At 38.9% G+C, this 18,120-nt stretch overlaps 1 protein-coding gene and 1 long non-coding RNA gene across 8 annotated transcripts in view; one reads left to right on the forward strand and one right to left on the reverse strand.

Moving 5' to 3' along the window:
• LOC149150703 (uncharacterized) overlaps window positions 1-18,120 on the forward strand; it is a 307,262-nt gene that overhangs the window by 220,869 nt on the left and 68,273 nt on the right. The window lies entirely within an intron of this gene.
• LOC149150704 (uncharacterized) overlaps window positions 1-18,120 on the reverse strand; it is a 196,150-nt gene that overhangs the window by 133,923 nt on the left and 44,107 nt on the right. Inside the window, 1 exon segment of the mRNA XM_089445562.1 lies at window positions 4,632-4,842. Coding sequence (XP_089301688.1) covers window positions 4,632-4,842 — 211 coding nt within the window.

Consider the following 18,120-nt stretch of genomic DNA (forward strand, 5'->3'; position numbering starts at 1 on the left):
TAGTTACCATCAATTATTGTAGTCTATCTTGTTCGAGGTCTTCGACTAGAGGAATTAGAGGGGGTGACCTTTACATGTTAGTTCTTGATCTAGTGGCACTCTTAGATTTTAGCAAGAGGTTGGTAGGGCCTTCTAGTTCTTAGGAGGCACATGCATGGCAAGATATCATTGAGCTAGGTTTAGGTTCAGGTGTAGACACTTCGATTGTATCTCATGTAGATGAGGATTTGAGGCCTTTTAGTGCGCAAGATTCTTCTCTTGAAGAGAATGTGGAGATTTTCGATCTGGAAGCTCATGGAGCATATATGAGCACCCATATCATCAATTGGAGTAAGTGTACCTCGTAGGTGATACGCTAGTCATGGAGCATTTGTTTCTTACATCCATGAGACTTCCTGTAGTTCTTTGGAGGAAAGGTGTGATGCCTTGGTGGGGGATGTTGGGATTGATTCCAAAGTTGTAGCTAATGGGAGTATTATGGAGTATGGAGCAAGGAGGGATTCCAAACTCTCTTAGATAGAGGGATTTTCTGTTCATGATACACTTATGGATTCTCTCAAAATGGGGAGTTGTCCTAGTTTAGTTGCTAGAGGATTTGAGGTACATGAGAGGGGTTCTCGATGATGAGCTTGCATAGTTTGATGACTATACCATGAGTTTTGTTTTCTAGGATTGACTTGACCTTGTATGGAGATGTGATCGTCTTTACAAGATGTTCCAAAGAGTTCATGTTGTGGTGTTTGTTGATGTTGACTTGGAGGATGCAGGAGTTTGGTGGGTTGCTTTTGCTCTAAGGAGATATTCCTTCATATTCATAGATGGTCATTATTCATTTGATGATCAAGATGTTGTGATAACATGGTTGATAACTTTGTTGTAAATGATAGTGGTTGATTTCGAGATCGCAACAATTACTAATTTGTAGATAGTAGGCTCGGTGGAGTTGAAGAGGGAGTCAATAGGTGTCATTGTAAACACATTCCTTGTAAAGTTCGAGTGTTATATTTTTGGGTTACTTTGAAAGTATATACACCATGTTTAGGGGTGCTTCATGGCAATTTGGGAACATGGTGTATGTTCAGTCCCTGGATGCTTTATCGCAATTAATCGTAGGCTCAATGTTTTTCCCTTTGGTGTTGGATATCTCTCACACACACCTATGAATCAATGGGCTAACTTTGAACATGTCACTTCCCCTTGGGGGTTGGAAACACCTAATAGGGTTATCCATTTAACCATCCCTGACATAAGGAGGTAACTTGTTTATAGGGCTTGATCTAGTTAGACATTTGAAGGTGAGCTTTATGTGAAGTATTATTGTGCCTCCAACATTAGGCATTATCCACGATGATGCATTTATGGTTGTTGTCCCTAATGATTGGTGATTTTCACTTGATATTGAGAGGGTTTTGTTAGGTGGTATTATCACAACAACAGAGGTCTTTGGAGACATGATTATCACTCCATCCAGTAGCGTTGGGCTACTTGATGATTCCACATGGTGCTTAGACACTCTAAGTACCCCTAGATGCTGAAAAGTTGAGCCTATGAAGCTTGGTGTTGGATTTATAGATGATGTACCCACTAGACCCCAGATGTCCCCAGGCTAGCCTTGGCATTGTTTGATGGGCATTACTTGTTTCGAAGATTGGATAATGATGGTTATCCTTGACATGACAAGGGAGGGCTTGCACAACAATTTTTGACCCCATTGCTTGAGTGGAAGAGTGCCAGGTCACCCTTCTTGCCCTCTAGAGGATGACATTGGGCACCATGGTGATGACTTCTTACTTTGGAGGCATTCCCATGGACATGGAACTACTCCTTAAAGTATGGAACACTCATTAGCCCACTTGACACTTATGGCATTTAGAGCTCATTTGGAGGATGTCGTCATAGTAGAGGAGACATTTTCTCCCACATGTATGGGTATTTTTGGCATATTTTGTTATGTTTTTGAGCTATGAGGTTGGCTTGTAACCTCTCTCTTGTGGAACAATCAAAAGTAAACTTGTAATTATGGGTTTTTACCAGTGTTGCGAACATCTCGATAACATCCCGATTTTATCTCGAAATCGTGGTATGTGTGAAGTGGGGTTTCTATTTTGTGCCATCACTAAATGCTAATTTTTTGGTGAAAAATTGCTCCATTATATTATGCAAAATTGTTCTTTTGAAACCTATAAGGAAACTCTCATTGTGCATTCCTTATATTTACTTTCTCCCCTCACAAAGAAAATAGTTATGGTTTGAAAAGTGGATGCCCTGGTCACCCCCCCTTACTCCATTGAAACCTTTCCATGGAATTTTAGCCCTAGAAAACTCCATTAAAACCTTTTAGGATAAGGCACTAATCTTTGTTGTGTTGATCATCCATAAAACTTGTTAATTTTTGAAAGAATAACTTCGGCGTAAATCACATGTAGACAAACATTTGTCGACGCGTTTCGAACCAACTAGTGTGGTTCATCGTCAGGACAAGTTGAAGAAACATATCCAGCTTAGCATGATAAATAGTCCGAGCAGAGTCTCCAACGGCTAAATTGACTAACGGCTAATTTTGACCTTAGGGCCCAGGTCTAATTATATTATTATTATTATTATTTTATTTATTTATTTATTTTTTTAATATTATTTATGGAAAAAAGTTAAATTAGGTAAAATTACATAACTAAATTAACATTAATTGTTGGTTTAAAAAGAAATTTAATTATTTATTTAAATTAATTATATATATATATATATATTTTAATTAAAGTTATAATATTAGGTTAATAAGATAAAGGTTAGGATTAATAAGTAAAATAATATCAATGGTTAGTTTTTTTTTTTACTTATTAATCCTAACCTTTATCCTATTAACCTAATATTATAACTTTAATTAAAATATATATATATATATATATATATATATATATATATATATATATTAATAATTAATTTAAATAAATAATTAAATTTCTTTTTAAACCAACCATTAATGTTAATTTAGTTATGTATTTTTACCTAATTTAACTTTTTTCCATAAATAATATTAAAAAAATAAATAAATAAATAAATAAATAAAATAATAATAATAATAGACCTGGGCCCTAAGGTCAAAATTAGCCGTTAGTCAATTTAGCCGTTGGAGACTCTGCTCGGACTATTTATCATGCTAAGCTGGATCTGTTTCTTCAACTTGTCCTGACGATGAACCACACTAGTTGGTTCGAAACGCGTCGACAAATGTTTGTCTACATGTGATTTACGCCGAAGTTATTCTTTCAACTATTATGGATCACAGAAGCCTCAATTCAACTACTTGTTAATTTTCTTCCTCTTTTCTCATTCCTAGACATTTAGTGTTAGCCACTAGGGCTATTAGGGAAAATTTCTACATAAAAGTGAATTTTTTTTGGATGTTTGTGGCTTATAAATTTGGAGTTGCATCTATTAATCATATAAAGGCAAAATCTAGCATAGTGCATGGTTAAACCCCCTTATTTATGGCTGACTTTGTCCCTCATTTGTTTTTTATGCATATATTTCAGCCATAAAAAAATAAATTCATAGTCTAACCCTAGCCTCTATTGGAAGGCCTTTGTTTCCTTGTTGTTGAGTATCACTAGAAGGCCTTTTCCTTGGATGCTATATGATAATGTGCAACTTATTATTGCATATCAATCAAACCCTAATTTATAGAAGCTTTATCTTTGGTCTAGGCATAGAGTATTTGAACCCTAATATAGAACATCTAGCTCTTTCTAGGCCATGCCAGTACTTTAGGCCATATTATAGACCTCTTACTCATCACCTTGAGCCATAGTATTAGAATATCCTGTTAGTATTTCCGACAAAATTCTGATTAGTGGTCCTAAATGGTGCTCCATAGACTTGTTTATAGAATACCTTCAAATTAGGGAACACAATAGTATTCATCTGGTAGGCTTACTCCTTTACTGCATGGAGATTAACCCACATTTCAAACTTACCATGATTGTGGGTAGGACACATTACACATGATTCTAACCACCACTTGTGCATTTTTATTGTATAATACCAACACCAATTTAACAACTTGATTTTCACTTGGAGCAGCTAAACTGTAGATGGTATCCTTTGGAATAGGATTAGTTTTTGGAACTTTCCACTAGTAGATGGTAGGTAAAACATGATCTGGGCTGATAACGATGTTGCATCATCACCCCTCATGTACAGATTTAAACTAATTGTTTACAATTATAATGTGTGCAATGCACAACGTATGCTGTGAGATGACTTTTTGTATATATTAATTTAGAATTAATTGAAAGATTCCTTATCCACTTAAAATTCCCTTTCTTATGAATGGCCTGTTGATAGTTTTGTCCATCTGAACACATTAATGTGTTATAACTTATCTTTCATGCAGTTGTTTGGCATTCGAGAAGAAAAATCCATTGTGTAATGGTATATTTGAAGTACAACTAAAACATAATTTAGTTACTACTATGAAATTATAGCATCCATGCTTGTTGCTATCAATTATTTGGAATGTCAATGAAGGTGTTTGGATAACTAGACCTCACTAAGACATAAATTCCAGTGGACTACAGCAGAAAGCATTTATAAACTCAAGTAGCCATCTGGCTACAGCTAAAGAATATTACCTGTACCATAACAGCACCAGAATGAATCATATTTTGTACCCCAACCATGATAGGTAACAGCCTTAGAACTTCCTGGTGCTTGGGGAAGCATATAAATCATGATCCCAGGCTCACTACCTCTTTGGATGCTGAGCACACCATTTGTTAAAGCACGCTCATAATAATCTGCATAGGCCATTGCTTTGGTCCACCGAAACAAGTGTCGAGCAACCTGCACTTGGTAAAGAAACATGGGAATTATTTAATAAATAAAAAAATAAATACATACACAACCACATACATGCATGCATCATCTACTTCAGAACCAAAATCCTAAACCCCTAGCTGTGTTGAAAGATGTAAGCCAAATTTGTTTGCATCTAATTTGTTGAGCATAAGAGGTTTATCTGAAATGCAGTTATGATTGCCAGCACAGGATATATTTACACCCTTATTATCTTTTTTATTTTCTGTATTTGCACGGTATTACACCTCATATTTCACGAGGGTAACTCTTGTAATTTTCATTACAAGATATAATTTGCAGCATGTTTACCATAGAGTTTTTTAATGGATTAGGCACACCTTCTCTTTTAGATGGATTGGGGGCACACACCTTTCTTTTGGGAGATGATGCTTGTCTTTTTTGAGTTGAGTCACTTCTTGTTTGATGATCATGCTTGATGGTTTATGGATCATCCTCCTAGTATACTTCAGATGGTTATGGAGCATGCTACCTCATCATGGTGTTGCATTGGTATATTTGTTCATATGTATTAGAGGATGTCACACTTTGGTTCATGCATGATGGTTCTAGCCCCATAAGGGGTTGGATAGTGGTGATGTGAGGCAATAATATGGTTATTTTAAATTTGGTAGGTTTTGGCTTGGAATCTCACGAGGTAATGCCCTTGGGTGATTTTGTGACTTATGACACCTAGATCACTTTGTTATGTCATATGTATGCCCTTTTGATGGAGCTCCCCCCTTTGGTACACATGTGAAAGTTGATTGTGGTTGTTTAATGTTAGTTGACCAACTAATTCATGGAGGAGGCTTAGAGCTTAAGTGCCCTAGCTCAAAAGGTTCATGTTCACACTTATTTGGGCTTTTATTATCATATGTTTATAATTTATTGGTTTTTGATGGAGCACTCACCTATTTTGTGTGTTGAGGCATTCAACACTTTTTTACATTATTTTATTGCTAGATAATTGGTCTACTCTCTCTCTATCTCTCTCTCGAAGTTGGTTAGATGGTTGGTATACTTTGCAAATGGATTGATGGTACTCGGTTAATAGTTGGCACATCTTCTCATGCATGATTGAACTATTTAAGCCTTATTTGGAATGTTATTGCTTCTTGAATACTCTACCTTTTGGCTCCATTGATGAGATGTTGCGTCTTTGAGCCCACATATGCCAACTTTGGGGAGATCAACATGTGCCATATTGAGAATATTTACTTGATTTCTACCTTGGTATGTTCACAGGCGCCACATGGAACCTTCATTGCACTTCATGGGAAAATTTAGCCTTGGACACTGTTACTCACCATTTTGTGGATTTGGCTTGGAACCCCATGAGGTAATGCCCATGGCTGATTTTGTGACTTATGACACCTAGATCACTTTGTTATGTCATATGTATGATCTTTTGATGGAGCTCCCCCCTTTGGTACACATGTGAAAATTGATTGTGGTTGTTTGACATTAGTTGACCAACTAATTCATCGAGGAGGCTTAGAGCTTAAGCGCCCTAGCTCAAAAGGTTCATGTTCACACTTATTTGGGCTTTTATTATCATATGTTTGTATTTTATTGTTTTTTAGTGGAGCACTCACCTATTTTGTTAGTAGTTGGCACATCTTCTCATGCATGATTTAACTATTTAAGCCTTATTTGGAACGTTGTTGCTTCTTTAATACTCCACCTTTTGACTCCATTAATGAGATGTTGCGTCTTTGAGCCCACATATGCCAACTTTGGTGAGATCAACATGTGCCATAAGGAGGATATTTACTTGGTTTTTACCTTGGGATGTTCACAGGCGCCACATGGAACCTTCATTGCACTTCATGGGAAACTTTAGCCTTGGAGACTGTTACCCACCATTTTGTGGGTAATATCCCTAGGAGATTTTTTTTCTCCAAGATAGTCATCCAAAAACCAACAACCCCTTGCAACCACCAACTAACTCGTTGTGCTATTTCTACACCACCTGAGCCAACCATGTGTTCCCTCACCCATCTGTCATGATTGTATGTTTAAAGGTGGGCCTCCCGAACCTAAAGGTATGCCTTGTCATTTGGTAATTGAGTATTGTAGTTTGCTTATCATGGACACTTCTGGGCATGGATTAATGGGGGGATTTGGCGGAAAGAGTAGGCTAGGTCTATGCTCTTGTCCCATAGACCTCTTTTGGATGTTAACCTTGGACCCTAGTCCCGTGGGATCTCTTTTATCGACCCTTGGGCTTTAGGGATGGTACCACATGGAAAACCTTGATTTTGGTTGCGTGGTCCTGCTCCCTCATCCATATATATTACCTCCCTTCCACTCATTATAACCCCAACCATCATTTCTCCCACCTAGGTCCACATAGGGTTAACCTTCCCCTTGCCCACACCTTGGGTCGGGCCTGGAATGATGCCCCGAAGGTTGATGCAGCTGAAAAGAAAAGTAAAAGCATAATTGGCCACATTCAACAGGAAATGTACCACAAAATGAAAAAGATGGTCGGGACAAATACATTTAGCACGTGGGCAAAAGCCAATACATAAGCTCTACCGCATCATCGTGGCCATCACCCTAATTCCTACAGGCCCTAGATGAGCCTCCTTTATCATTCAGGAACCCATAATTGTCCCAACCCCTGGTGGGCAATGAACCACCCTACCTTAAAGGGGGTATCCACTGCTATATCTCACACGTCATGCTCTTATCCCTTGAGCCTCAAGCAGTCAAATAAAGAAAAATCATAAAAGGCAAAAGACATATAAAGAAGGGTGGAAAAATCAAGACCGGGGCACCTCATGTACCACGATTGCTCCCTCTTATACATTATATACCCAAGTGTGGGCTTCCCTTTTATTAGCTACCTTTGTACCTCAAAATGTGGCTCGGGGCTGCCCTTTTCATCTCCTAATCCATTCATTTCTTTATCACGTGCCACCACCCTTTAAAGGATGTACCTTGGACATACTATCCCCTTTAGAAGTAGAAACCACCTAATAGGATACATGGTTAACCCCATTTGGAGCTTGGAGACATTGGCACATGACAAAGCCCACTATGGAAGGGCTTGCCATTACGAAGTGCCCACCTATTGTCCATGGTTTGTAAGCTATTTTACTTGATTTCCTTGATGAATTGTTGTACTGGAAGGCTAGAGGACGCATTGGATCTTATGCAGGATTGCAGGTGATCTCCATTTTGGGTTTGGCCTCCCTATATGGGGTCCTAACCCTCCAAAGAGCTACATTGGCACATGCAGGGTGTGTGTTGATAGCCATGGGTCTCCACAACAGTAGAAAACACTCCATGGATCCCCAGAGATGTTCAGAGATTGCTTTAGATTCACCTATTTGACAAAGAAGATGCACCTGGTTCGCCTCTACCCAGCCAACCCCACAACTATACCATACACTTGGCAGATGACCTAGGATATGTATGCTCATGTGGCATCACTTACACTATCATCTGAGCCCTTACAGATGGTCTACAGGCATCTTCGACTTACTTGGAGACCCATGAGGTCACTTGTGTGCCCTCACACCCATGAGGTCGCTTGTGTGCCCTCACACCCATTGGGAGCACCACAGGTTTATTATGTGGAGAACAAGGGGTCAACCCCTTGTCCATTACTTTTGGGAATCCTATTCATCATTATGGCACTTATGGACTTCATCAGGCTTCTTAGAGGGCCCAACGACATGTATTATTGATCATTTGACCTCTTGAGAGGCTTGTTATTTTGTTTATGAGCTAGTTTGGTGGGCTTGTCACCAAAAGTTAGTTATTTGCACATTATTTTTATTTTAGGGGCTAATGTAGGCTCAAGTAGCTAAATCGAACTCATTAAGAGTGTATAAATACAAATGATGAGAGTTCATTTCTCATCATCACTTGGTTTGGACTTGTATCTCTCTTGAGATTTTTGCTATTCCTTCTTGGTTGACGAAATTTTGGAGCATGGATGAATTTTGATGTATGGATTATCTTTTCTTATCTTGGAGTTTCTTGATTGGCAAGTTTATTGATGGTTGGATATATTCCCTTACATGTATCTATAAATTTAATGTAATTTCTTCTTTTACTTTGTCACATGCATTGATAATGAAATTTTTGCTATAGTAGGGCTAATTGCTGCATGCATTTACTGTGAAATTATGGGATTATGTTTCTATATAGCATCTCTTTATGTATGGGCCATATATGTTGAACGAATTCTCCTAGGGATAATTCTATGACTGAATTTATCTTGACAAGCCATCTTACCTTGCAAAACAAAGTGTAAAAGCTTTTAAGGTCACTCTCCTTTGCCCTAATGACAAGCGAAGTTGTCCTTAAGCCTCCTTGACCTAGAAGCGAAGTCCATTATCATATTCTTCTTGACTCCAATCTCCCCAAGTGATTAGGCACTAGTCTACCATAAGGTGATCAGTTAAAAAACCATTTTTCTTCACCTATACTTTATTCTAGGTCTAGCGACATTAGGGCTCCTATGGCATCATTTTCCCGACAAACCACAATTGAAAATTAACTCAGACAAATATATAAAGCACACATAAAAATCAGACACAAAATATTGGCGGAAAAAGGCTGAAGCCTCATGCTTCCTCAGGTATTCTCACTCTCATTTTCATTAAAATAATTGAATATAGTGTTACAAATAAATAGATGAGAGACAATGTTCTCAAGATAGTGCGTGCTATCTTAGACACTTTTGGTTGAGATAATTTCTCCTTTGGTTGAGATAATTTCTCGCCAGACACGCACCAATATAGGAGTTACCTAAACTAACTCCTATCTTAGAGGAACAACCCAAGAGTTAGGCACAAATTCCTAACTTGGAATATTTAATTTATTTATTTATTTTTGGATTTATTATTGTTTTATGAGAGAGGCTAACATTCCCCCCTTCAATGATAAATCTAAAATAAGAACGAGGAACCATCTTCCAAGTTCTCATGTTGATCCTCAAAAATATTGCTTCAAAAAAACCACCAAATCTGGATGCTGAAGAAACTGCAATATGAAGAGACTGAGTCAGCTACATGACTGATTCATCTCTGAATGACGCTTGACAACTCCATCATGTGCCAAGCCGCAAAAGGATCCAACTGTCCTTTGCTTGAAAGCAGCATCTGGTGTCCACTGACACAATTTGATGAACTCCCATTGGCGTATCTGCTGATGATGAGCGCCCACTGGCTGAAGATGTCGAAAAACAACTCAATGTTGCTTTTGCTATGATGAAAGCTGCTTTTGCTGTCGATCTCCCACTGCCGAATTTCATTGACATTTTCCCCCCTTGTCAGCTGAAAGGAGAGAGAATCTTCTCCAAAATATATCTGAACTCCCCCCTTCAGGTTTAGGAGAGTTTCACTGTTGTACTCCCTTGTTCAACTGCATGAGAGTACCATCATCGGTTCACTATGTGTGATTGTAGTCGGTGGTAGAACTGAGACAATCTTTTGAATGTGGATGACCATTCCCAAGGATCGATCCATTCATAATGTATCTTCAATCTGGATGATTTTTGTTGGTTGTGACATTTTTTCGAGGAATGATTGGGCTTGCCACAATGGCAACAAGGATGGAGATCAAAACACTGATCTTCCATATGACCGGTTCTTTGACAATGAGAACATTTCGGTTGGACATCAACTTCAGGTTGCGTGCAATTCTGTTTGTCTGCAACTTTCTCAGAACCTGTTGAGGTGTGTTGTGCAAGAAATCCTGCACTGACGAACTTAATTGGCTTGGAATAATCTGGGATATGTAAGTTGGTGTCATCAGTGACATATCCTAAGCCTCGTCGATTCTTGTTATTTTGAATTTCTTCCCAGGGCTTGATGATGGGTTTGGAAGAAATTTGAACTGGAACAACTTCGACACTTGAAGCTGTTGGGATGAATGACTTATCATCTGGATGGTTCAAAGACTTGAAAGTATCACTCTTTTCTTGCAATTCATTCCTTTGAAGTTGCGATTCGAGTTGAAGAAACTCAATGGTTTCATGTGTTTGTCGTAGATGCCGTGAAAGATCAACAAGAGTTTCTTTGCTGATGTGCACCATGTCTTCATCACTGGAGATGATCAAACTGTGAAGAATGTTTAACAACTGAATATGTTGCGCCATTTGAACTTGCTCACTTGAAATCAGGCTCTCTTGTCGTAGATGTCATGCTTTGAACTGTTTCACTTGATTTTGTTACTTGAATGACAGGCTCACTTGCTATGGGACTTGAATGGCACACTCGCTTGATTTGTTGCTTATTGCACTTGCTGGGAACACTTGCTAGAGTTGTAGAACTTTCTTGCTTAAACTCTGGAATTCATGCTCGCTTGATGACGATCGTGTTTGCGTGAATGCTCACTTGCCTTACTTGATGACTTCACGCTCACTTGAAGGAATAGCCACGCTCGCTTGATGTCGATCTCAACTTGCTTGATTGGTGTTAGAGTTGAACTTGTTTGGTTGCTTTGATGGTTGCTGCAATGAACTTCACTCTGGCTCGCTTGAAGGTTTGAACTTTGTACTGTTTTGACGCAAATTGCTTGAATGAATACTCACGCTCGCTTGCAGGAGATGTGAACTTGTTGCTTGTTTGCTTTAGAGTTAAAATTCGTGCATTCACTTGATTCTGCTTAAAGGAAGGGTGTCGAACACTATTGAAAATGCACCCAAAAAACGCTTAATGATTTAATGACTCACTACAATGAATTCAATTTGACTCAATTCAAGACTTGGGTGTTGGTTTCAACCGAGAATGCACCCTTACAATTCAATGTAATTTGAGTTTGATTACAAGTTCAATAATGTTGATGTAGATTGTGCTCTGAAACGTTGAAGTTTACAGATTCATTAACTTGATTGTAGTGATGTAGACTTTGCTTTGAAATGCTGGAGTTTGCAGATTCATGAATTTGACTCAATTCAAGACTTGGGTGTTGGTTTCAACCGAGAATGCACCCTTACAATTCAATGTAATTTGAGTTTGATTACAAGTTCAATAATGTTGATGTAGATTGTGCTCTGAAACGTTGAAGTTTACAGATTCATTAACTTGATTGTAGTGATGTAGACTTTGCTTTGAAATGCTGGAGTTTGCAGATTCATGAACTTGATTGTATTGAGTGAATTTGTTTGTTGAGGTAGAATGCCGATGTTGAAAACTTTGATTATTTGTTGAGGTGACGTAAATGCATGTGTTGAGCTTAATTATCCTTCCTTGAAGCTATTTTGTTACAAGTGTTGTGCTTGCTTGCATTGAACTTTATGTGTGTTAAATGAGATCATTTATGTGTCAAAACTAGACACAAATAAAAAAGCAACAACATGAAGCATGCACCATCATCAATACACTCTTCGTGTACCTAAGATCCCCTTATTCAATTTCGGGCGGATCTAGGACACAATCACCACAAAAATGATATCTTTATTAAACTTTGGAGTACATAATCGCTCAACATCACAACATCTTCATGGAATCAGAATTCTAGAACTTTAAAAAAAAAATGTCTTCAAAAAACTAACTCAACCTCCTTAGCTCATTGATGCACAAATTCATTAAACATATGAAAGTAGGAGGTATTGCAACGCTCAATTAATTCCTTCACACAACCATTCAAACTAGCGCATTCTTTTCACACGTGACTCTCCACTAATCAGTCAACTCTTCTCATTCAACAACTCTGCGGAACAATTGAAGTTATCTGCTCTCACATGGAGCAAGCTAGTCTGATACTAAGTGATGCAGCCGAGGGCCACAGTGATGAAATTGCACAGAAAAAACATGGAAGCAATTGAAAATTAAACACAAAATTGCAATGAGCCAAAGCACCACTTATTTATTCCATCGATCGACCAATCTCTACGGGCCTTGGGGCAAAATCCCTTCTTCGATCGATTGACAATCTTAAACAATAGATCCTCGGAGCTTGAACTGTCGCAGTCAAAATCCACCAGTCACATTGCCAGGCCACTGAGACACCAATGAATTTGTCCGTGCATTCATAAGTGAGAAATTCCTATACAGGTTTAAAAAAAAAGGTAAACGAGAAAACACACTTTCAAGTTTAGAATCTAATCGGTTAGAATGCATTCATTCGGGTCGGGCCCAATAAATTTGGTATCAATGACCTCAACTGGAGCTTCATCACCAACTGGTGCAGAGACATATGATGTTCCTTCTTCCTTTTACGGTTTCAGTATCAACAACAAGAGCCTCAGTAGAAGGGGCTAAGACAGTTACCGTTTCAGTTACAATTTCAGAAAGAGTAACAGTTTCCTCATGCTTCAGAACATCCCCTTGGGTTGGAACCTCAATATTTTCAGTGACTGTACCTTCTGGTTCATCCTTCTTTATGTACGAATCCAAGTCTTGCAGAGCTCCAGGCTATCGTTCTGAAGCACTTCCGTTTGAGGCCAAGCTTCAATCACTTTCACGATTATTGCAACGATAAATCTCCTCTGTAGAAGACGTGATCTGACAGATCCCTTTCTCACGCATACTCAGTAGCAGGCTTCTTCACACAACTCGCTTTCACTATCCTTTATGCAATTACATTCTTCATAGTCGGTTCTCCTTACAACATCGATCCCACGATGCTTCATGTTGCAGATTTTCAGTTATCTTGCAAACTTGCTCTTTGATTTCCATTTGTAATAGAAATATGGAATTCATTTACTCCTTAAATAAATCAACTTGTTTCAGATTCTACCATCATTGTAAATCTCAACTAAACATACAATCCATCTTAAACTGGAACATTTAACAATATACATAATGAATGATAATGCCAATAGAATTGGCCAGATCCATAACACATTTTGAAAATAGAACAAAGTCACTTACATATTTCTTTGCATGTGAACGATATCTAGTTTTGGCCAGTTTGAAATCATTTTAATGAATCAATTCAACCCTAGGTAATCATATCCATATGATCCTCTGTCATCAACAGTAGCTCCTCCAGAACATTCATGCAACAGTTTCTCCCGAAATTTGATGCATCATAGTTTTATGACTTATGTTCCATGCAGATCTATTATTCTCCACGACTCTTTGTTGCTCAGAATACTTGCCGGTTCCCCTTTTATGACAAGAGGCTCTCTTGGGATAATTGTAATGGCCTCTTCCCATGAATCGGAGGGCACTAGCTGAGATACATTTCTACTTTGTTATGCCCGACTACATACAATTTGAATGGATTATCTATCTCGCATCCGACATGGAAGGAAGCTGCAAATTCGGTGTTTAAAGACAAAAAGTAGAAGCGGGTATAACAGAATTTACTCATCCCCACTATCTGTGGCTTTGCGTGCAGCTGTCGCCAAAAGGAAGAAACAGTAGATCTGTCGAGCCACACTCATCGAAGCCCCGATCCCTGCAGCGTCAATCTGGGAACAAAGTATTCTATGCAATTGCCGTTAACGCTCCCATGAAATCCGAGTGGGAAATCGATCTCTTGCGCAACAAACTTATCAGGCTAGCTTCTGCGAAAAGCGAATCCAGAACTCAAAGCAAGAAGAATAAACATCATGGTTTTACTCATGGCCGCTGGTGGACTTCCTTATGACAGGTTCACTGGAGGTAACGGATCGGTGGAGGTAACGGATTCTTCGCTCATGAATCTTTCAGCCACGGCCACGACTACCATATTCTTACAATTATCAAATCTTGCAGAGATTGTTGCTCGGCATAACATAAAAGATTTGTTTGATAACAACTTCAGGGCTTTCTCGTTCTTTCACTGCGATTGAAACCTAGCAAATCTCAGAAGAGATTGCGTGCTCTCTGAAATACCAAGCAGTGGTCACAGATAGTTCGTTACCTCAAACAGTGAAATTTAGCACAAAATCGTGCCACAAAATTCTGCAAGGAAATTCACTATCTTTTTGTGCACAGAATTTGTCCAGTTTGGGAAATGACCCACGATCAGCAATGGTAACCGCTTTAGCTGATAATGAACTCGGCCTAATCTCACCGCAACTCTGATACCACATATTGAAAAATGAAATTAACTCAGACAAATATATAAAGCACACATAAAAACTAGACACAAAATATTGGCGGAAAAAGGCTGAAGCCTCATGCTTCCTCAGGTATTCTCACTCTCATTTTCATTAAAATAATTGAATATAGTGTTACAAATAAATAGATGAGAGACAGTGTTCTCAAGATAGTGCGTGCTATCTTAGACACTTTTGGTTGAGATAATTTCTCCTTTGGTTGAGATAATTTCTCACCAGACACACACCAATATAGGAGTTACCTAAACTAACTCCTATCTTAGAGGAACAACCCAAGAGTTAGGCACAAATTCCTAACTTGGAATATTTAATTAATTAATTAATTTTTGGATTTATTATTGTTTTATGAGAGAGGCTAACAACCACCCATAGAAAAACTTCTATCTGTTGGCCTCTACTGCACTAGTGTGTCTCCTATCCCTCCTCCAAATTTGAGGGAATTTTGACGGTGGGGTTGTGAGATATCCCAAGCCCTGACCTCGAGATTGGTTTTTGCCCTAAGTTTCCCTAGGCTAGTTCCTTATAGGGATCATTTTGCACCTTTAAGTGAAAATCACTTCTTTGATCCCCTTCTCCTCCATATTTAGGTCAAGGCTATCATTGGTTGCTAAACTCGTTCCTCTTGAATTAACCTGGGTCCACTTGGTCCCATGTGGTCCTGTATCTTGTTAAAGTCATCTCTTCAAAAACCACTTGGGAAACCAAGTTCCATAAGGATTTTAGGGATTGGGAAGCTCCTTTACAATTCCTACTCCTTAAACATAGCCCTTAAATCCTCATCCCCTTTTCCTAGAAAGAATTGTACCTTGTTTGAGAAGCTAGTAAGTCCCATTCTTGAGTCTCCCCTAGGAAAGGGTCCCCGAGATCACTTCACATCCATCTTAGTTGATCTATCCTTCATAAGTGATTCTTTATTTATCAGGTCTCCTCCCATCAGTGAAAGTCCATAAAGAGTAGGAAGCTTTAGCTGTGGTCACAGTGGGCTTAGCTTCATTGTTGCTCTTGACCTAGCAAGTGCCCCTCTAGGACCCCCTGCTAGTTTGAGCAATAACATTTTTGGCGACTTTATTGGGGAGGAAGAAGGTCTACCTCCCTAGTGAATCATTGAGGAATTGATTCATTAACGACAATTCAAGTATTCCTCTGGCGACTCCACTCATTCTTAAAACCCCTAGTTTACTTGAAAGCGACAACATTCCTCCCAAAACTAGGGCTGCTACAAAAAAGAAGAAAAGAGCCCCATCACCCGTTGGGATTGCTCCTCCCTAAATTTCAAAAGGTCAGTGACCCTTCCCCAAAGATGGCATCTAGTTCTAACACTGACCCAAAACAAGACCAACCCAAGATGACCAAAAGTGAAAGACACTTGGTTAGTGTCTTTGCCCCTTTGAAATTGAGTGATGATCCCAAACCATTACCTGAAAAGTATAACCGATGGTTACCCAAGTTCAAAGGGGATGCTATTTGGATTGCCTGTGACTTTGTTGAAGAATTTTATTGGCAGATGTCCCCTAGGATGATCTTCGATGAAGATAGGCTCATGATGATTTTTGCTCTATTGCTTGAAGCACAAGCGAGAGAATGGTAAATTAGCCTTGATCCAACATGCATACAAGACTCTGATGACTTCGAGGACCTATTAATGAAGAGATGTTCATGCAATTCCCAAGGAACCTTTAACATTGAAAAATTCTATCAAATAACTAAAGGAAGGGAAGACATAAGGGAATTCATTCAAAAATTCGATAGGGTATTCAAGGATATCCTCGATCATTTGAAACCTCCGAAGCTAATATCCTTGATAAATTCATAAAGGTTGTGGGTGGCCACTTGACCTATTATGCATTAAGGGACAAAAAGCCTTCCACATTGGTTGAAGCCAAAGAAATAGCAATGGAAGTTGAGGAAAACTTACAAAACTCGAAAGTGGATGTCACTGACCACCCTAGAGCCAAAGGCGAGGTCAAGAAGGAGAAATCCAAAGATCAACATGAAGAAACCCTCCTGGCCATCCTCAAGAAAATGGAGAAATTTATTGAAGAAACCAACTCACATGACAGGGTTATCATGAATAAAATCACTGCCTTGGAAAGGGCCCAAAAATCTAGTTATATTCCAAAAGGAAAACCCTTTCCCAAAAAGAAAAATGAAGAAGATAGGCCAAGCTCGTCTCAATTCCCAAACACTTTGGCTCCAACTAATGTTGTTGAGCCAGACTCATCTTCTAAGGATGAGGGAAGTGAAGAGGGAGAAAGTGAGGATGAAGAAATAGATGAGCAAGCTAACCTTGTGGAATCTGACATCTTCAACATTTTGCTTGGAGGCTCGTACATGCATCTCCCATTAGTGAGGTTACCCTTAAGGATGAAAAGGAGGAATCCATTCTTAACTTTGATAGCAAGGGAAGGTTCAAAGGAGTCCAATATTCACAAAAGGAAAATAACAAAGACCCTACAACCTCTAAGGAACCATCTAAAGAAGACTCATTGCCCAAGCAAGCCCCTCCCTGAAATTCTTCCCAAGAAGGATCCCCCAACCAAAGCCAATTCAAAAAAGGATCCTCCAAAGAAGGAAAACATCAAGAAGAAAGAGAAGGGAAAAGAGGCTAAGCTTGACATTGACATAGGGGCTGTCGTAGGGAAAATAACTATACCCATTCCTTTGAAAGAAATTGCTAAACTTCTCGAGCAACAACAACAGATCAAGTCCCTAGGTATTCAAGAAGAAGAATTACCCGAAGACTTACAAAACATTCATGTTCCTGACCGAAACCCTGGTTATGAACCATTTATGCCCACATTGGCTATCAATGACCTCTTCTTACACAATTGTATGTTAGACTCAGGGGCTTCCGCAAACATCATGCCTCTAAAAGTTATGAAGCAATTGGGTCTCAACATCACTCGCCCATACAAAAAGGTATGTGGTTTTAACTCCAAGCCCGTAGAGGTGGAAGGTCTCATAAAATACCTAAAGGTATCTGTTGTCGCACAAAGTGTCTAGGCACCGCGACAACGCTCAGAGTAAAGGTTGTCACTCTTGATCCTTATGCACTTCGTTTAGACTCTCTCCTAGGCAAGTCAAGGGTGGTAGTCCCTAAAGTAAATGTATGAGAAAGCCTGTAGAACACGAGATCTAGGAGATTTTAATGATGGACAAATTGACGAATGTAAATAAATCTTGATTAACTCAGATGAATAGATTAAACGCTAATGCAACCAAGACACGACCACAAGATAGAAACAATT

This window comes from Pinus tabuliformis, chromosome 9, assembly GCF_031772625.1.
Source record: "Pinus tabuliformis cultivar Carrire ecotype Pingquan chromosome 9, CPIR1, whole genome shotgun sequence".
In the NCBI taxonomy this organism is placed as follows: Eukaryota; Viridiplantae; Streptophyta; class Pinopsida; order Pinales; family Pinaceae; genus Pinus; species Pinus tabuliformis.